The sequence below is a fragment of the Mustela nigripes genome, chromosome 1 (assembly GCF_022355385.1).
Source record: "Mustela nigripes isolate SB6536 chromosome 1, MUSNIG.SB6536, whole genome shotgun sequence".
NCBI lineage: Eukaryota > Metazoa > Chordata > Mammalia > Carnivora > Mustelidae > Mustela > Mustela nigripes.
In genome coordinates this window covers 34,784,107-34,799,262 of record NC_081557.1, presented here as the reverse complement: position 1 = coordinate 34,799,262, position 15,156 = coordinate 34,784,107, and the positions used below count along the sequence as shown (strand labels likewise).

Below are 15,156 nucleotides of genomic sequence, written 5' to 3'. Positions count from 1 at the left end.
GTTTGAGCGGAGCAGAGCAGGTTCACTGCCTCTCTAATGTGGGTACTCTGCTGTATCTTGGAGAGAGGTTAAGGTGGTGCCAACATTTCTGGCAGCCACACCAGACAGACAACTCACACACAGCACAAACCCCAGCATCTCCCTGCTACCAGTGCAGCTCATTTGGGGGGAAAGTTCTCTGAGAGGAGCTTAGCAACTGGAATAACAAAAATAAGACTGGGGAAATTCTGGTATCAACACAGCTGTTTTCCATGACAGTGACAACTTCCAGAAAGTCACTAGTTAATGTTCCGGGTGCAGACAGCTCCTAGCTCATGAAACATCCCAAGGATGCACCTTGCCTCTATCACATTAAGCACACTTCCTAGGATAATGACCCCAGTTCAGTTCCATCAAAACCTGAAATGCCGGGGCACCTGGGTGGCTCAGTGGGTTAAGACTCTGCCTTCGGCTCAGGTCACGATCCTTGGGTCCTGGGATCGAGCCCTGCATCGGGCTCTCTGCTCGACGGGGAGCCTGCTTCCTCTCTCTCTCTCTGCCTGCCTCTCTGCCTACTTGTGATCTCTGTCTGTTAAATAAATAAAAATTAAAAAAAAAACAAAACTGAAATGCCTTTGGGTCCACAGTAGTGGAAGCAGCATTTTAAGAGAGGCTGGGAGGCAAGGTGACTGAAGTTTCAGAGTTAGAGCTATACCTAAATACCAACTCACCAGTAACCATTCATGTGGCCTTGGGTAAGAGCCTTAGTCAGTGAAAAAAAAAAAAAGATAACACCACCCTCCTTCTAGGGTTACTGTGGGATTTACATAATTTAATAGAAGTAAAATACAGTGACCATCACACATTTTACCCTCCATTGTTACTAAGCTTTTGCTGGTAGTCAGGACACCCAAGGACTTCAGGCTCTGCTGTCCTGTGCCTCAGTTTCTCTCTTTAAAGCTCTTTTAACTCGGGACTCCTGGGTGGCTCAGTTGGTTGGGCAGCTGCCTTCGGCTCAGGTCATGATCCCAGCGTCCTGGGATCGAGTCCCACATCGGGCTCCTTGCTTGGCAGGGAGCCTGCTTCTCCCTCTGCCTCTGCCTGCCATTCTGTCTGCCTGTGCTTGCTCTCTCTCCCTCTCTCTGACAAGTAAATAAAATATTTAAAAAAAAAAAAAAAAAAAAAGCTCTTTTAACTCAAATTCTATGATCTTGAAATAAAACAGACCTGAGCTGAATCTTCCCTCCAGGACCAGCTGTGAGTTTCTGCTGTCCCATATAAACAGGAACCAGAAGACAGAGATTTCCTATTACTCTAGTCCGGACTCTCTAAGCTCTCTCTTGCACCATGCACCAAGCACTCTGGGGACTGTTTCAAGGTACACCCATGCTGCTGGAGAGCCAAATCTCTCTTACCAGCCTAAGTACATCGTGAATGCTTCATAAGCACTTCTAGTTGACTGCATGGCCTTGGGGCTGAGGTGAGAAGAACCAAGGAGTGGCGTGGTGACTGGCTATTGGGGAGGCCAGTGAATGGAGATGAGGTGGTAACACAGGGCAGGTGAAGGTAGGTGGACCTCTCTCTGGGACAGGTGGGGGTGGTGGGCATGCTGGGAGGACCCTGCCCAGAATCAGGGCACAGCAGGGTGGGCTAAGCTGCACATTTTGCATCCTGAGGCATGACTACCAAACCTATAATATTCACTCGTGCTCTGTGTGATCCGACCACCACATAAGCTAGAAAATGTCCTGGTTTTGAGAGAACCCTCCTTATTTTGCTCAAGTCGGAAAGCCAAGTCTGACTTCTGTTCACTATACTCCTCCTTCCTAAAGAACATGAATAGTCTGCCTCCTCCAGCCCTGGCCACACCACTCTCCCCCATCTTTCCTTGACTCCCACTGTTCCCTTCCCTTTAATTTCAATCAACCCAAACCCTCTGGCTCTTCAAGGCTCTAAACACGTGCTACCTCCTTCAGAACTCTTCCCAGCATCACAGCCCACGGTGACCTTCACTATTTCAACTCCAAGCACTAGGCCAGACAGATCTTTGTAAACTTGTTATAAACAAGTCTGTGTTATTTTGGGAGATTTTCTTTTTCTAACCCAGACTATTTGGGAGTTTCTCAGAGACTCAGAGAGTCTCATTTTTCCTCTTACATGTCCCTTCAGCTTCTCTAGAGCTAGTCATACAGCAAGTGCTCATCAGATCTAGAAGCTAACTAATTGATAACTAATCAAAGGCTCTGTTCTTGTCTCAGTGTGAGGAGGCCTCCTGCATCTGCTACCACAGTGCCTATTGTTTGTCATCTTGCTTCTACAAGGCTGGATGACAATCCCCATGTTAAAGACACCTCAAGCCAGGTACCCAGGGGAGCTGGGGGAGGCATGCCCCGTGGCATTAGCCTGGGTGTCCTTCCACAGCTCGCCCCACTCTCTCACACCCACAGTTAATTAAAGGTCACATTCCTTCAGTCAGTTTCATGGTTTAGGCATCAGAAGTGCTTTCCACAGTGGGAGCTTTCAGAGAGCCGGGGTAAGGAAACAATAGCAGCCCTCTTTCACGTAGAATGCCTCTCACACTTCTCCGCCAGCTTCCTCTCAGTCTCTGTGCTCTGAAGGCTGATCTTGAGCCCGAAGCTTTCTCACCTACATCGAGGTGCCCAGTGCTCTTCTCCTGAATGCAGACAGGAGACTAACCATACCGGGGGCTCCCACCTGGGACACCATGGTGGGTCTCAGAGCTGCAGAACTCCGTGTGGAACCTGTTCCCACAGCAACAAAACCCAAAAAAGCCAGCAAGCTATTCGTGGCTGAAAACGCACGTCAGTGGCACCCTATGAGCCAAACCTCTGAGGAAGGAACTAGTTACTGTTTAGAAGCCTTTGGGTCCTGACTGAGGATGGAAGAGATCAAGATCTAGTACCCTCATTTCATAAGACTGAAATCTTATAGCAGAACTCACAAGGAACTGAACCCAGTGTTCAAGGTAGTAAGAAATAAAACTCTTCCGATTTAGAGAGGAGATGTCTTCATTTGGGATCCAGATTTGGTAAGAACTGCACAGCCTTTGACTTTGGGCTTGGCTCCATAAGGCTGACACGCTCAGAAAGGTGCATGTCCAAGGGAGGCAAGACGCTTGACATCCCTCACCTTTAGGTCCAAGTACTCCAGGTCCTTCTTCAGCTGGAGGTAGGTATCATCAGCCTTCGAATGAAGCAAAGAGAGAAAAAAGACAGTTAAGAACACCAAGGGTTTCCAAAACTTGGGGCTTTGTGTGTGAATCCTTGACACTGCACAGCTTCGGGGTAAAGGAACTATATAGTGGGCTAACATCTGCAGCCACAGAGAAAGCACAAATGTCTCAGTGTAGCCAGAGCCTTCTTTGAGCATGAAGGATCTTGCAGGTCACTGTGGGGAGAAGCCAGTGAGTCCTGCAGTAGGCGGGTAGTGGGGGCAGGGGGTGCAGTTTGATGGGGAGACAGCACACATACCACCACAGGGCTAGGACAGCAGTGCAACTGAGGCCAGTGGTGAGCTCCTGAGACAGAACTAGAGAGATCTAGCTGGAAGAGGACAGGCAACCTCTGAGCTAGGGACCCAACAATCACCAATGCTCCAATACTTGTCATCAAACCTTTTCACTGGCCCACTTAATATGCATGAGGCAAAATAACCCTCTGATTAGTGTGGCTAACGTCTCAAAGGGGCAGGGAGATGACCTGGGGACCCAGATGGGTCCTGACATGACCTTGGGTTCTAGGATGATAAGCCCCAGCAGCTACTGGAAGTCTCACCTCCCTTTGCTCAGCATGGGACCATGTCAGGAGCGAGCTGAGAAGTTTCAGTGTCAGACCTATCTGCCCACACTGTCTCTGACAATCCGTTGAGTTCTTCAGTTCACCAGGAACAGAGAAAATAAGCAAAAGACTCTTTCATTTTCTAGGACCTGTGTTTCCCATTAATAGCACACAGAAGCTGTTAGGCAGAGGGGCTGTAAATGCTTAAGAAAAAGGGCCCAGGAGCCACTTTCTCAACCAGCTAAGAGGGATCCCAGCAAACTGAGGCAAGCCAGAGCTATAGGAGAAGGCCGTTTACACCTCTGATGTCAAACAAGTAAATAATATGAGATGTTCAGGCCGTGCTTTTAAGCATGAGAAGACCTGAAGGACCATTGACAGGGAAACTGGTGACTTCTGAGATGGTATTTCCATCTCTAAACTGTCCCCTCACCCATTCCTACGCCCCCAATCAGCCCAGTCCCTATATACCTTCACCAGTAGCAAGGAGGACTGAGCAGAGGAATATTGTTAAAAATCCCTCAAATTCACAACTTAGGGGTTTCGCTTGTGTTCTCTCACATTCATTTTTCCAAGTACATTTCCTGGGTCCCTCTAAACAGGACAGTTAAAGAAGGTGACACTCCTGTCACCCTCCTCTCCTGTCCCCTGCCTACTTTCATGCAGTCCAGAGGGACCGACCAATCTTGTGTGGACATTGTTAAGCTGCTCAAGATGCCTGAGAGAGCAATTCCTTGGCCACTCCTTAAGGAGCTTGCCTGCAAACCTCCATGTCCCAGAATGTTTAGAACACTATGGCAGATAGGACCTGATTTGGGCTCCAGCCCGCAAGCCACTGGCCGAGGGGTCCCGGGCAGGTCACTTCCCCTTCTGGATCCAGTGCCTTGCGGGTGGCAGTAACCCCTGTCCTCCCTCACCTCTCCAGAGTACAGTGAGGTTCTCCAGGATAAGGGACATGAGGATGCTTTGTCCAGATCAGAGAGGACACCCTGCCTTTTCCCTCTGGGTTGACACCAGTGACACACACCTTCCTGCACCCCAAGGAGTGGCCACAGTGGCAACAAGAATGACAGCCAGCACAGCCCTTCAGCCATGACCACACATCAGCCTGGCAGTCACGACTCACAGCCGGAGAAGCCACCGTCGAGGTCCTTCATGGCACATGCAGGTCCCTCCCCAGCACCAGAGGCGTGGGCTCCGCCCCACCCCCAGCCCCCGGCCCCTGCACAGTGTCTGGCAATAGCGACCAGAAGCAGACAGGCAGGGAATGAGGGGACGAGCCAGACAGCAAATACAGACGAGAGCGTGGGCACGAGAAAACACGGGCCAGCACATCACTCCGTTGCCCCACAGCAGGGAGGCCCCGGCCCTGAGAGAGCCCAGCAGCGCTGACCTGGCAGGCGGGCCATGTCAGCTGGTGCTGCAGTAACTGGCCGACGGCGAGATTGCGCACGCTGGCCAGCCGCGCCTGGTGCCGCCGTAAGCGGGTGAGAAGCCTCGAGAGCTCCTCCAGCTGCAGGTGTGTAGACACAACACGAGGAAATTAGCCACCGCAGGAGCACGACACTATAATTACTCTTCACCCCGGGGCCGGGACAGCACTGACGTGACACCATTAAGTAATTATTGCATTAATTCTGTCATCAGGACAAATAAAGGCGCTGGCAGAAAAGGGGCTGCAGGAAGCAGGTTTTATCTTTTTTTTTTTTAGGAAACAGCAAGGAACAGTGCAACCTCACCCCAACAGGAGCTTTAAAGGCAAAGTTAACTAACCAAAGCAAAGACCTGGACCAGAGGAGAGGAGCTAACGGCAGAGACGCTGGGAAAACGCTGCAGGCAAAATGCTGCCTGAAAGAGAAGAAAAGCGCACATTCTCCTTCATTCCCCTAAGTTCTTCCTCCGATCTTGGAGGAGCCCAAGTCAGCTGGATGACATGGAGCAAGTCACTGGACTTCTCTGAGCCTCAGCCTCCTCATCTCTAACGTGGGGGCTGACGGCTGCCCTGTACACTGCGGGCGACGGGCTCAGGGTGGGGAGCTGAGCCGGCACCCTGCAGGCAGTAGCACATTCACGGGGCAGGGGAGATGAGGGGCGGCTTACCGATTTTCCATGGAGACTGGGAGCGCTGACCGTGTGGGTCACGTAGCCCATGGAGGGCATGGAGCGGCGGTCCACGTGAGAGGAGTTCTACAAGTGGGGGAGACAGGAGATCAGCCTGTGGACCGAACCTCTGCCCCCTCCGCCCCTCTCTGCTGAGATGGCCTGGCCCATGGCACTACCCCTCTTCATCTGTGAAATAGGGGGTCCATGTATTTCTTACTTATAACAACAGTAAACTGGGGAAGCCCCCTGGAGAAGTAAAGTGGAAGTCGGGTTATTATAAATTACTGAACCAGCTGAACACAGACATCTTTTCCCGCAGACTTCCAGTTGGATGATCTTCCATCTCTTAATGCCTCAGGGTTCTCATCTGTGCAATGGGCATAATAGCACCTACCTCATTGGGTTGTGGAGAGCATTAAAGGAAAGCCTTTAGTATTGCACCTGGCACCTAAAAGTACCACAGAGGTGTCACCTCTCCTTATTTGAAATTGCTCAAATTAGTGTTCAAACCATGGGAGGATCCTGGTGCCCTAATGCTGAACCCCACTGCCTTGCCAGCCCTCCAGAGACTCACCTTGGTGGCGTGGCCCCGTGCCTTCCTGGGAGAGCCCCCCAGGGAGATGTCCACGCTCCTCCGCTGGTCCGGGGGCTTCACGGTGACCCTCTCCGCTGGCGTGTGTGGCCGCCGGGGTGGGAAAACCCTCGGAGGGCCCGGAGGAGGGATGTCGGAGGGAGATGGAGGCACAGAGATGGAGCGAGGCACCTCCAGCATGCTTCTGCTCCGGCCCTGGTCGGTGAAGTCTGGGGAGCCGGCGCAGATGGGCGCCGTGGGGCTGCCATGCCGGAACTGCTGCCGTTGCTGCCACTCGTAGAGCTGCCACACCGTGCCGTCCCGGTGCGCCCGGCGCTCTTCGCTCGACATCTTCAGGTGACTGGCTCGGTCCTGCGCATACTTATAGTCACTGGGCAGGTCGCGGGGAGGGGGCGAAGAGCCCCCTGAGGGATATCGGGAGCTCTTAGGCAGAGTCTGGTAATTTTCTGGGAAGGACAGTGACTGGCTGGGACCCTGGCGAGGAAGGGTCTGGTCCAGGGGCAGGCTGTGGAGAGAGGAGGAAGACGGGTAAGACGACCAGCACAGCACGGAATAGTGCTGGAAACATGGCTAGGTAAATCCACAGTGCCAGGCACGAGGGAGCCCTGCGAGAATTCCAAAGAACAATCGAAGCAGACGCCCAAGACCTCGGTCACTCCCTCCCTACGCGGAGGACTCTAAAACCATTGTTCTCCAACCTCCTGGGAGTATCAGCCTCCCCATCAGGCAGCCTAGCTACCCCATACCCAACCCTTCAAGTGCAACATGATGAAACCCGCCTCCTCCTCTCCCTCTTGCTATCAGTCCGCTCTTCCAAACGGGTGTGTCTATTCCTAGGAAATGCCTCCTAATTCCCCGGTCACTGAGACTTGCCCTCTGCTGGTATCCTCACACCAAATTCTGGAGGCTCTTAATGGAAGTGGCTGGCACCAGCTCTTTTCTTTTTTCTACTACTCTAGTCCAGATACTGATTTAATCATCTTCCCCCAGATCACTCGGAGACCTTCCTAACCAGTGTCCACACCGAACACAGTCAACTGCTTGGATCTAATCACTCCCTTGCTCCAAAAACGTCAACGACTCCTCACTGCCTATGAAATAAAATCGAAACTCTTCAGCCTGGAACTCACCACTCTCTAGCACCTGATTCCAACCACCTGCAGCCCTGCTGTTTTCTCACTGCTTCTCACAGGACTGGGCTGGGGCAAGCCAGGCATCTAGGGCCCAACCGTTAAAGAGGCACATTCACTCAGGTGCACCCCTGCACTTGCTGGGATCTAGGAATGAGAGCCTCACCCTAATCCCACCTAGCCTCCTACATACCTGGGCTACTTCTCAGAGTGGGAAAGTGTGGAGAGAGCTTGACCTGGGTTTGAATGCTAGCTCTCCCATCCATTGACTAGATGACCCTTGGATGGCTCTGAGCCTCAGCTTCCTCACCTGCAGGTAACATGAGGACAGAACTATCTCCCTTATAAGACTGTTCTGAAGAGTAAATGAGACAAGTAAGAAAATGCAGCCTCCATGCTTGATGCACAGAAGCTACTTCCCAATAGGTTCTCCCTTTTACCTCTCTTTACTCTCATAGTTTTGTTTTTCCCTCCCCTACCTGTATGGGGTTTCCTTGCCCTATTCACCCAAATCTCACTCATTTTCCATGACACTATCCTATGCTCCTTCCAGAGAGATCTTCTGCAGCCCTCAGGGCTCCCACCCTGCTCTGACCTAGTTATTATGTTGTAGGAAACTTGTCCAAGGTCTTTCTATTGATGCAACCTTTTTATCCTTGGAAGAAAGACATCACTTTCCCAGCCTACCTGTAATCCTCAGAGGGCAGGAACTATGTCTCGCATTCTGCGGTACTGTCCACAGTCTGACAAAGTCCTGATGCATAACCAGCTAGCCACTGCTCTAAGCCAGTGCATCCAAAGTATGGTCTTGGATGGGCAGCATCAGCACTACTTGGGAACTCATTAGAAATGCAGGTTAGGGGTGCCTGGGTGGCTCAGTGGGTTGAGCTTCTGCCTTTGGCTCAGGTCATGATCTCAAGGTCCTGGGATCCAGCCCCACATCAGGCTCTCTGCTCAGCAGGAAGCCTGCTTCCCCCCTTCTCTCTGCCTGCCCCTCTGGCTACTTGTGATCTATCTGTCAAATAAATAAGATCTTAAAAAAAAAAAAAATGCAGGTTATCAGGCCCCACCCCAGATCTGCCAAATCAGAAACACTGGGGATAGATCCCGGCCTCCTGTGTTCTAACAAGCCCTCCAGGTGGCCAATTAAAAAGTGCTATTCTAACTGTTCTTAAATTCATCTCATTTAATCACTTCCTCACTATGACCTCAGCAAATGTCTTTTATGTCCTCACTCTCCCTCCTATAACATGAGGATACGAAGAACCTAACAGATTGTTGTGCGGATTAGAAATAGTTGTCATTCAAAAATGGTAAATTTCTTCTCTTTTTATTGTTATCTTTGCAATTATGGGAGGTAATTTTAAGATCTCTTCAGCCAGACTTGTCCAGGGCGTCTGGCTAGTGTGTCTGTTTGCCACTAGGTGGCAGGGTTTACTACTGCTTTCCCAAAGTCAGAGGGGACCGTGTATCTGAGTAAGGGGCAGTGGCTGAATCCTCAAACAGCAGTGGTAGCAGTGGCAGAAACCAGGCTGGGGGCCTCCCCTGGGGGACTCCACGACTTCACCAACCATTGTTCACTCTGACCGATGCAAAATTCAGACTATGCAAAGTACGTCCTAGCTCTGCTCCCAAACCCCTTCAGTCTGGTTTTGCAGCCTGTTCCCGGTTCCTGCCAGCAGGCCAGTCAGAGTCCCCCACAGGGTGGTGCCCCAAAGCCCTCAGCTTCATCTTCTAGCCTGTGCCCTCTGCTTTTGCATTGTCTGTCATACCCCCAAGCCCTCACTGCTGGCCATTTGCAGGCAACCCCCAAAATCCCAGTACAATGGTGAGCTCCAGAGGCCAAACCAAGAAAACTAACCAATGATAGAGTGAGCGACACAGGAAGAAGTTTTGCAAGAAGAGGTAAAGAGCCCCCCGAAATAGGCAGGAAGTACCCAGAGCAGCTCTGCCCCTGAGAGCAGATCCATGTGCTGGCCACCAAATCCATCCTTACCCAAAAAGAAAGCTCCAGGTCCCCTGCCCTCATACCCTGCTCTGTTCCAAGGGGCCTCCCTGTTCCAAAAGGCACCAAAGAGGATATTCTCATACAGCCACTACAAACTGGTCATATCAAAATGTAAAATCAATTTCTATAACCAGTTACGTATGCAGCAGATAGCCCTCACCCTACGGTCCACATTTAATTGTGCAGGACTTTCACTTTCTATACTGTTCTTCACTGTAAGCTGAGTCCCTATTCCATCCCCTCCCCTGCCTTTTTATTACAGGTATGTAAATTACTTGAAATACCAGAGGGGAAAAATGGAAGGCTAGAATTTCAAAACAATCTCTTAGAATGTAGAATTCTAAGGGTATGTCAGTCTGTCCTCGCAAAACATCATATTAAAGGAGTTCAATGATGGAAAACACAACATATATCTCTAAGAACTAAAAGAACAGTTAGAAATAATTTCTTGCATGGTCTAGACCCACGAATATAAGATCATATTAGAGTGTAAATAACCCTCCTTCCTATGTCAATGTGCCCCATCAAACGAGACTAGCACAGTCTGAATCATACAAAGCACAGCCATCCCTCTTCTGTATTTTCAAATGTTGGGAGGCTCCTTCATTAAGCAGCCAGATCTACTTACTACTTGACTATAAGGAAATACAAATGTACTATTAAGATAAATAAACAGCAATTCTGAGAATGCAAGATGCAGTCCTTTCCAGATATAAGTGAATGATCAGAGACTGTGCACTTCACTTACTCACAGACAGCTTTCTTCTCAAAAGGGTGTCTTCAAGTCCTCACTTTTTTCTTTCAGCCCATTGAGATCTGCTTCTATCACTAGACTGAAGTTCCTCTCGCTGTGCACTCAGTGACCTCCAAGGCCAATGAACTGTTTTCATCTACAGACCTCATGTCACCTTGCCCCTCAGACAAGAAAGGCTCAAACTTCCAGCTCAGATGCAAGGAAAGTCCAACGCTTTTCCCAGCCCTGTCATCTACTTTGCAACTGACTCATCATGCTTTAGCTCGCCTGGGTGCCCCGGAGCCCCAAGCACAGGCCCTTGGGTGTAGTAGAGTAACACAGGCTTGTGGGCTGCCAGAAGCAGTTAGGTAGAGACATTTCAACCAACAGCTTACAACTGCATTATCAGTCACACAGCTTTTGAAAGTTCTTTCTGCGCCCCTGCCACAAACGGTTTCTCACTGGCCATGTGACCTTTTCTGATTTCTTCCTGTCCTCCTCTCCCCATACTGTGCTCCTAACCTAACTTGAAAATCCTAGCTCCACTCAGAAGAATGGGTCATGTCTGCCCATGTAAGCCCATTAAGGCGTTCAGTGGAACCCAAATCCCCAGTGACTGAGCAAAAGACAGCAGAGATCTTAAGGTTCCAGATACTCTTTCAGTGGCTCCCAGCCTCCTTAGAAGGCACCAACCCAAGGAGAAGTCCTCATTCCCAGCACAAACCAGACTCCTTCTAAACGAAACTCACACTCTAGTTCCCTGGTCCCCAACCCCACCCCTGCACCCATCTCCGGTTCACTGCCTTCACAGACACTGCTTTTGTCCACCCCTTAGGCTGGAGGCCTCAGCGTTCCACCTTTGGCCCTCTGCTATGGCTCACTCTGAGCTACGGATTCTCCAGCCTGGATGCACATCAGAATCCTAGGGCGGGCAGGGAGGGGTAAAACTCCTGACCTCCAGGCTATACCACGTCTACCTACTAACCAAGCCCAAGTCAAACTGTTCAATGTCAGCTATGGCCCTCCTCACCTTCCCAGCCTCGATGAAGCAGTTTACCAAGTTTCGTACCTACCCAGCCTCAACATCTGTGTATCCTACCCACCCTCCTCCGAAGACTCATCATCTTCACTGCTTCGGTTTGGGTCCTCCCCACCTCCTACCCAAGCTAGGACTACCTTGTTATACTCGATCATTACCTCTTTCCAGACCCTTCTCCATCTTGACCACCTTCCGTGTGGTCACTGGAGCAAGGAGTTAACCTGAAACAGTAGTTCTCGGTGCTGGACTCAATGTTAGTTCTCCGGTGGACAAACTAGGACACTTTGGAGGGCAATTTTGTAATAACCCTCATAATTAAAATGCCATATAGCCTCTGACCCGGTCGCTCCACTTCAAGGAATCTGTTCTCTAAGTACACGCGCACTCGTACGCAGAGACAATGAGGCTGGGATAGTCACTGGAGCATGGTTTGTAATAGCAAATGTTTGTAACCAACCTCACCGTCCATCAACAGTGAATGGTATAAATACCGCTACAGATGCATACGATGGACTGCTCTGCTTATTTCAAATTAATGATGTATGTCTGTATGTGCTGACATGGAAAGACAGCCAGAGTACATTCAGATATTTGCATACAGACTTGCGTATATACTGATACATCAAGGGAAAAAAGCAAGCTGAAGGACAGGGTTAATTTTTATTTAACAAGGTGGTTGGTCTTTAGGGAGTGAAAGTAGGTTTCCAAAATAAAGTAGAAGGACCCTTGTTTTTCAGTATTTATCTTTGGTATTTGGATTTATTTATTTACTTACTTTGTGAGTGGATTACTGATTATTTGGGGATACTGAGAAAAGGGAGATTTAGACATGTAGCTATGAATCTGGTGATGAAATTATAATATGTACAAAGAAAACTAAGTAAACCACAAGCATGAAAATTATCAACATCAGAAAACAAAAAAATTGGGGCGCCTGGGTGGCTCAGTGGGTTAAGCTGCTGCCTTCGGCTCAGGTCATGATCTCAGGGTCCTGGGATCAAGTCGAGCATCGGGTTCTCTGCTCAGCAGGGAGCCTGCTTCCCTCTCTCTCTCTGCCTGCCTCTCCATCTACTTGTGATTTCTCTCTGTCAAATAAATACATAAAATCTTTAAAAAAAAAAATTGTTCAACAAAGTAAATTTAATTACAGTACATTATGGCCCAGCAGTGAATATTCATATTGTCATAATAATATAAAAACTGACTAGTGATCTGTATAAAAATGATGCTATATTGTGAAGCCAGGATAAGGATAAGTGTATGTCTATTGGAAAGGTACAGCAGGGAACAAGAGACTTCAATCTTTATCTTCTAGAGTAAAATGTCTATTGATAACTAAAATTAAAAAATCAAGAAGGAGCAGTATAAGAATCTTACTTGAAAATACAGAAATTAATTGGTAAAACTGCTGAAAGAATTGAAGGTGGCTGCCTCAAAGGGACAGAAATCAGGAGTAGGGACAGATGGGGGCCATACTACTTAAATCCTTAAATTACGTGCATACATTAATAAAAAAAAAAAAAACTTTTAAGAGTAAGAGTAAGGAATCACTAAAAACTACCATTCGCATTATGGGCAGGGCACATCAGAATCACCTGGCAGATTTCTTCACAGTATACATGGACCTGCTGTTTTGGAGCTGGCATGTAGTTAGGTCTGTCCAGGCCACAAAATCTCCCCAGGTGTCCCGATGCCTCTTTCCCGCCAATACCCTTCAGACCATCGATGACTTTCACAGGCCTCCAAGACTAAATCCAAACTCTTTAGAAAGAAATACAGGCTTATCTGAGCTAAACCCTTAGCTTTCCTACCTTCCCCTCGTTCTGATTTCTCCTGCTTTTACCTCCCCTTGCCTGCCCATATTGACTACAGTTCCTAGCACGTGTGACCTGTAAGAGAAAATAGCCAACTTATCATGGGTAGCTTCTCTCTGACCACACTGTCTCCTCTGCCAGATCCCCTTCTGCTGCTAACTCCCAAGTGCTGAGGTGCCATTAATGTGGTGACTGCTCCCAACCAGAACTCAAACCCCAACACTATGATCCATACCCAACTGTCTACTTGACATCTCCCCCTGGATAGCTAACAGGCTTCTCAAACTTACTGTCCAGGGTGCCTGGGTGGCTCAGCTGGTTAAGCAACTGCCTCCGGCTCAGGTCATGACCCCAGAGTCCCATGATCAAGTCCTACATCAGGCTCTGCTCCCAGCTCTGAGGGGAGTCTTCTCCCTCTGACCTTCTCCCCTGTAATGCGCTCTCTCACTCTCTCTCTCAAATAAATAAATAAAATCTTAAAAAACAAACAAACAAACAAACAAAAAAAAAACACCTACTGTCCCAAAAGGAACACTGACTTCCCCGGGTCTTCCTCCTAAGCCTTCCCTGTCTCAGCAACCACCTGGTTGTTCAAGTCAAAACTCTAGGGATCATCCTTGTTCCTCCCTTTCTCTCATCTTGAGCATCCAACTCATTAACAAACTTTGTTGTTTCAACCTCCAAAATGGATCTCAAATCTTTCTCCTTCCACTGTTACCATCCTGGACTACTGCAACAGCATCTTCCCTGGGCTCTTCTTCCTGAATTATTAATCAGATTACATCACTTACCTGCTTAAAACTTTCCAGTGGCTTCTCCTATTGTTTTTTCAAATAAAATCCAAATTGTTTTACCTTGGAGTAGGAGACCTACATGATATAATGCCTGCTAGCTTTCCAACCTCATTCAGCAGTGAGGGCACTTAGAGTCACCTTCCAGGGGTGGGTCTACCTAGCCCAGCACCAAGAATAGAAGCTTCTCTCCCCTGTGTCTCTGGGAGGTAGCTTTCTGTTTTTAAGAAGACACAAAATTTGAACTGGCATTGACACCCGGTCAGTCCTAGGATGGGAATGGGAAGGTATCTTAGCTATGCCACCAAAAGCCTTCCTTTCCCTAGTCTGTCCCACAACAATGTCTACCAATTCACCGGGGGATTTCCACAGTAATTTCTATACTAACCATCTAAACTCACAACTGCCCACCTAGACCAGATTCAAGAGGTTACACAACCTGCATACACACAGCACACCCACACACCTGGAAAGAGGCCAAGGCTATTCCCTTAGGAGCACTTGTGCTTCCACAGCCCACAGGGGGAGTGTCTGGGCTCCACCAACAGGGACAATGTAGTATGGGTTTTAGAACACGTTTATCAGGCGGGTAAGTCTGTGGCAGACTTGGTCTGAGCTCTGGCACATCCACCGTAGCCCCTCTAGTCCCCGGGGAGCTTTCTGAAAGCACCAGAGCTTCGCTATCTCTTGTCCAGTCAGTGGCCAGTTTTAGAAGCCCAGGGATGATGAAACAATTTACTGTCTTCATAAGGAGGACAAAACACAGCGGCTTCTGGAGAAAATGGGGAAGCCGGTGACCCTGAATTTTTCATGCTCAGAAAAGTTCCCTTTTTAATCTAAAACTGTAATAAAATACAAACAGTGCTTTGCAAATAGCAAAAACTGCATGCCCCTACATAATTAAAAAACCACTTCTTGAAGGAATAGGTATGATAAAGCCTACTGTCAACAGTGCCTAAGCACTTCTCTGTGCGCCTGGAATTGAAAATGGATCTGTATTTACTTTATTCTCTGCCAATATTTCCGGGATGCAGAGAAGGAGTGCAATAAGAGGAGATCAGCGACTATCGACAGACTGACTGTCTCAAGGCACACGCGCTGGGGAACCAAGAAGCCCCCTGAAATATTCTCAGACAGGCTTGGGAGGTTCACAGACCCGGGTTTGCACTC

At 48.9% G+C, this 15,156-nt stretch overlaps 1 protein-coding gene across 10 annotated transcripts in view; it reads right to left on the bottom strand.

Moving 5' to 3' along the window:
* PLEKHA7 (pleckstrin homology domain containing A7) overlaps positions 1-15,156 on the bottom strand; it is a 213,076-nt gene that overhangs the window by 32,763 nt on the left and 165,157 nt on the right. For all 10 annotated transcript variants that reach the window (XM_059407719.1, XM_059407733.1, XM_059407747.1 and 7 more), the window contains 3 exons: positions 6,454-6,976; positions 5,877-5,963; positions 3,130-3,183 (listed from right to left, as the gene is read on the bottom strand). In XM_059407719.1, coding sequence (XP_059263702.1) covers positions 3,130-3,183; positions 5,877-5,963; positions 6,454-6,976 — 664 coding nt within the window. The remainder of the gene's footprint in view (positions 1-3,129; positions 3,184-5,876; positions 5,964-6,453; positions 6,977-15,156) is intronic.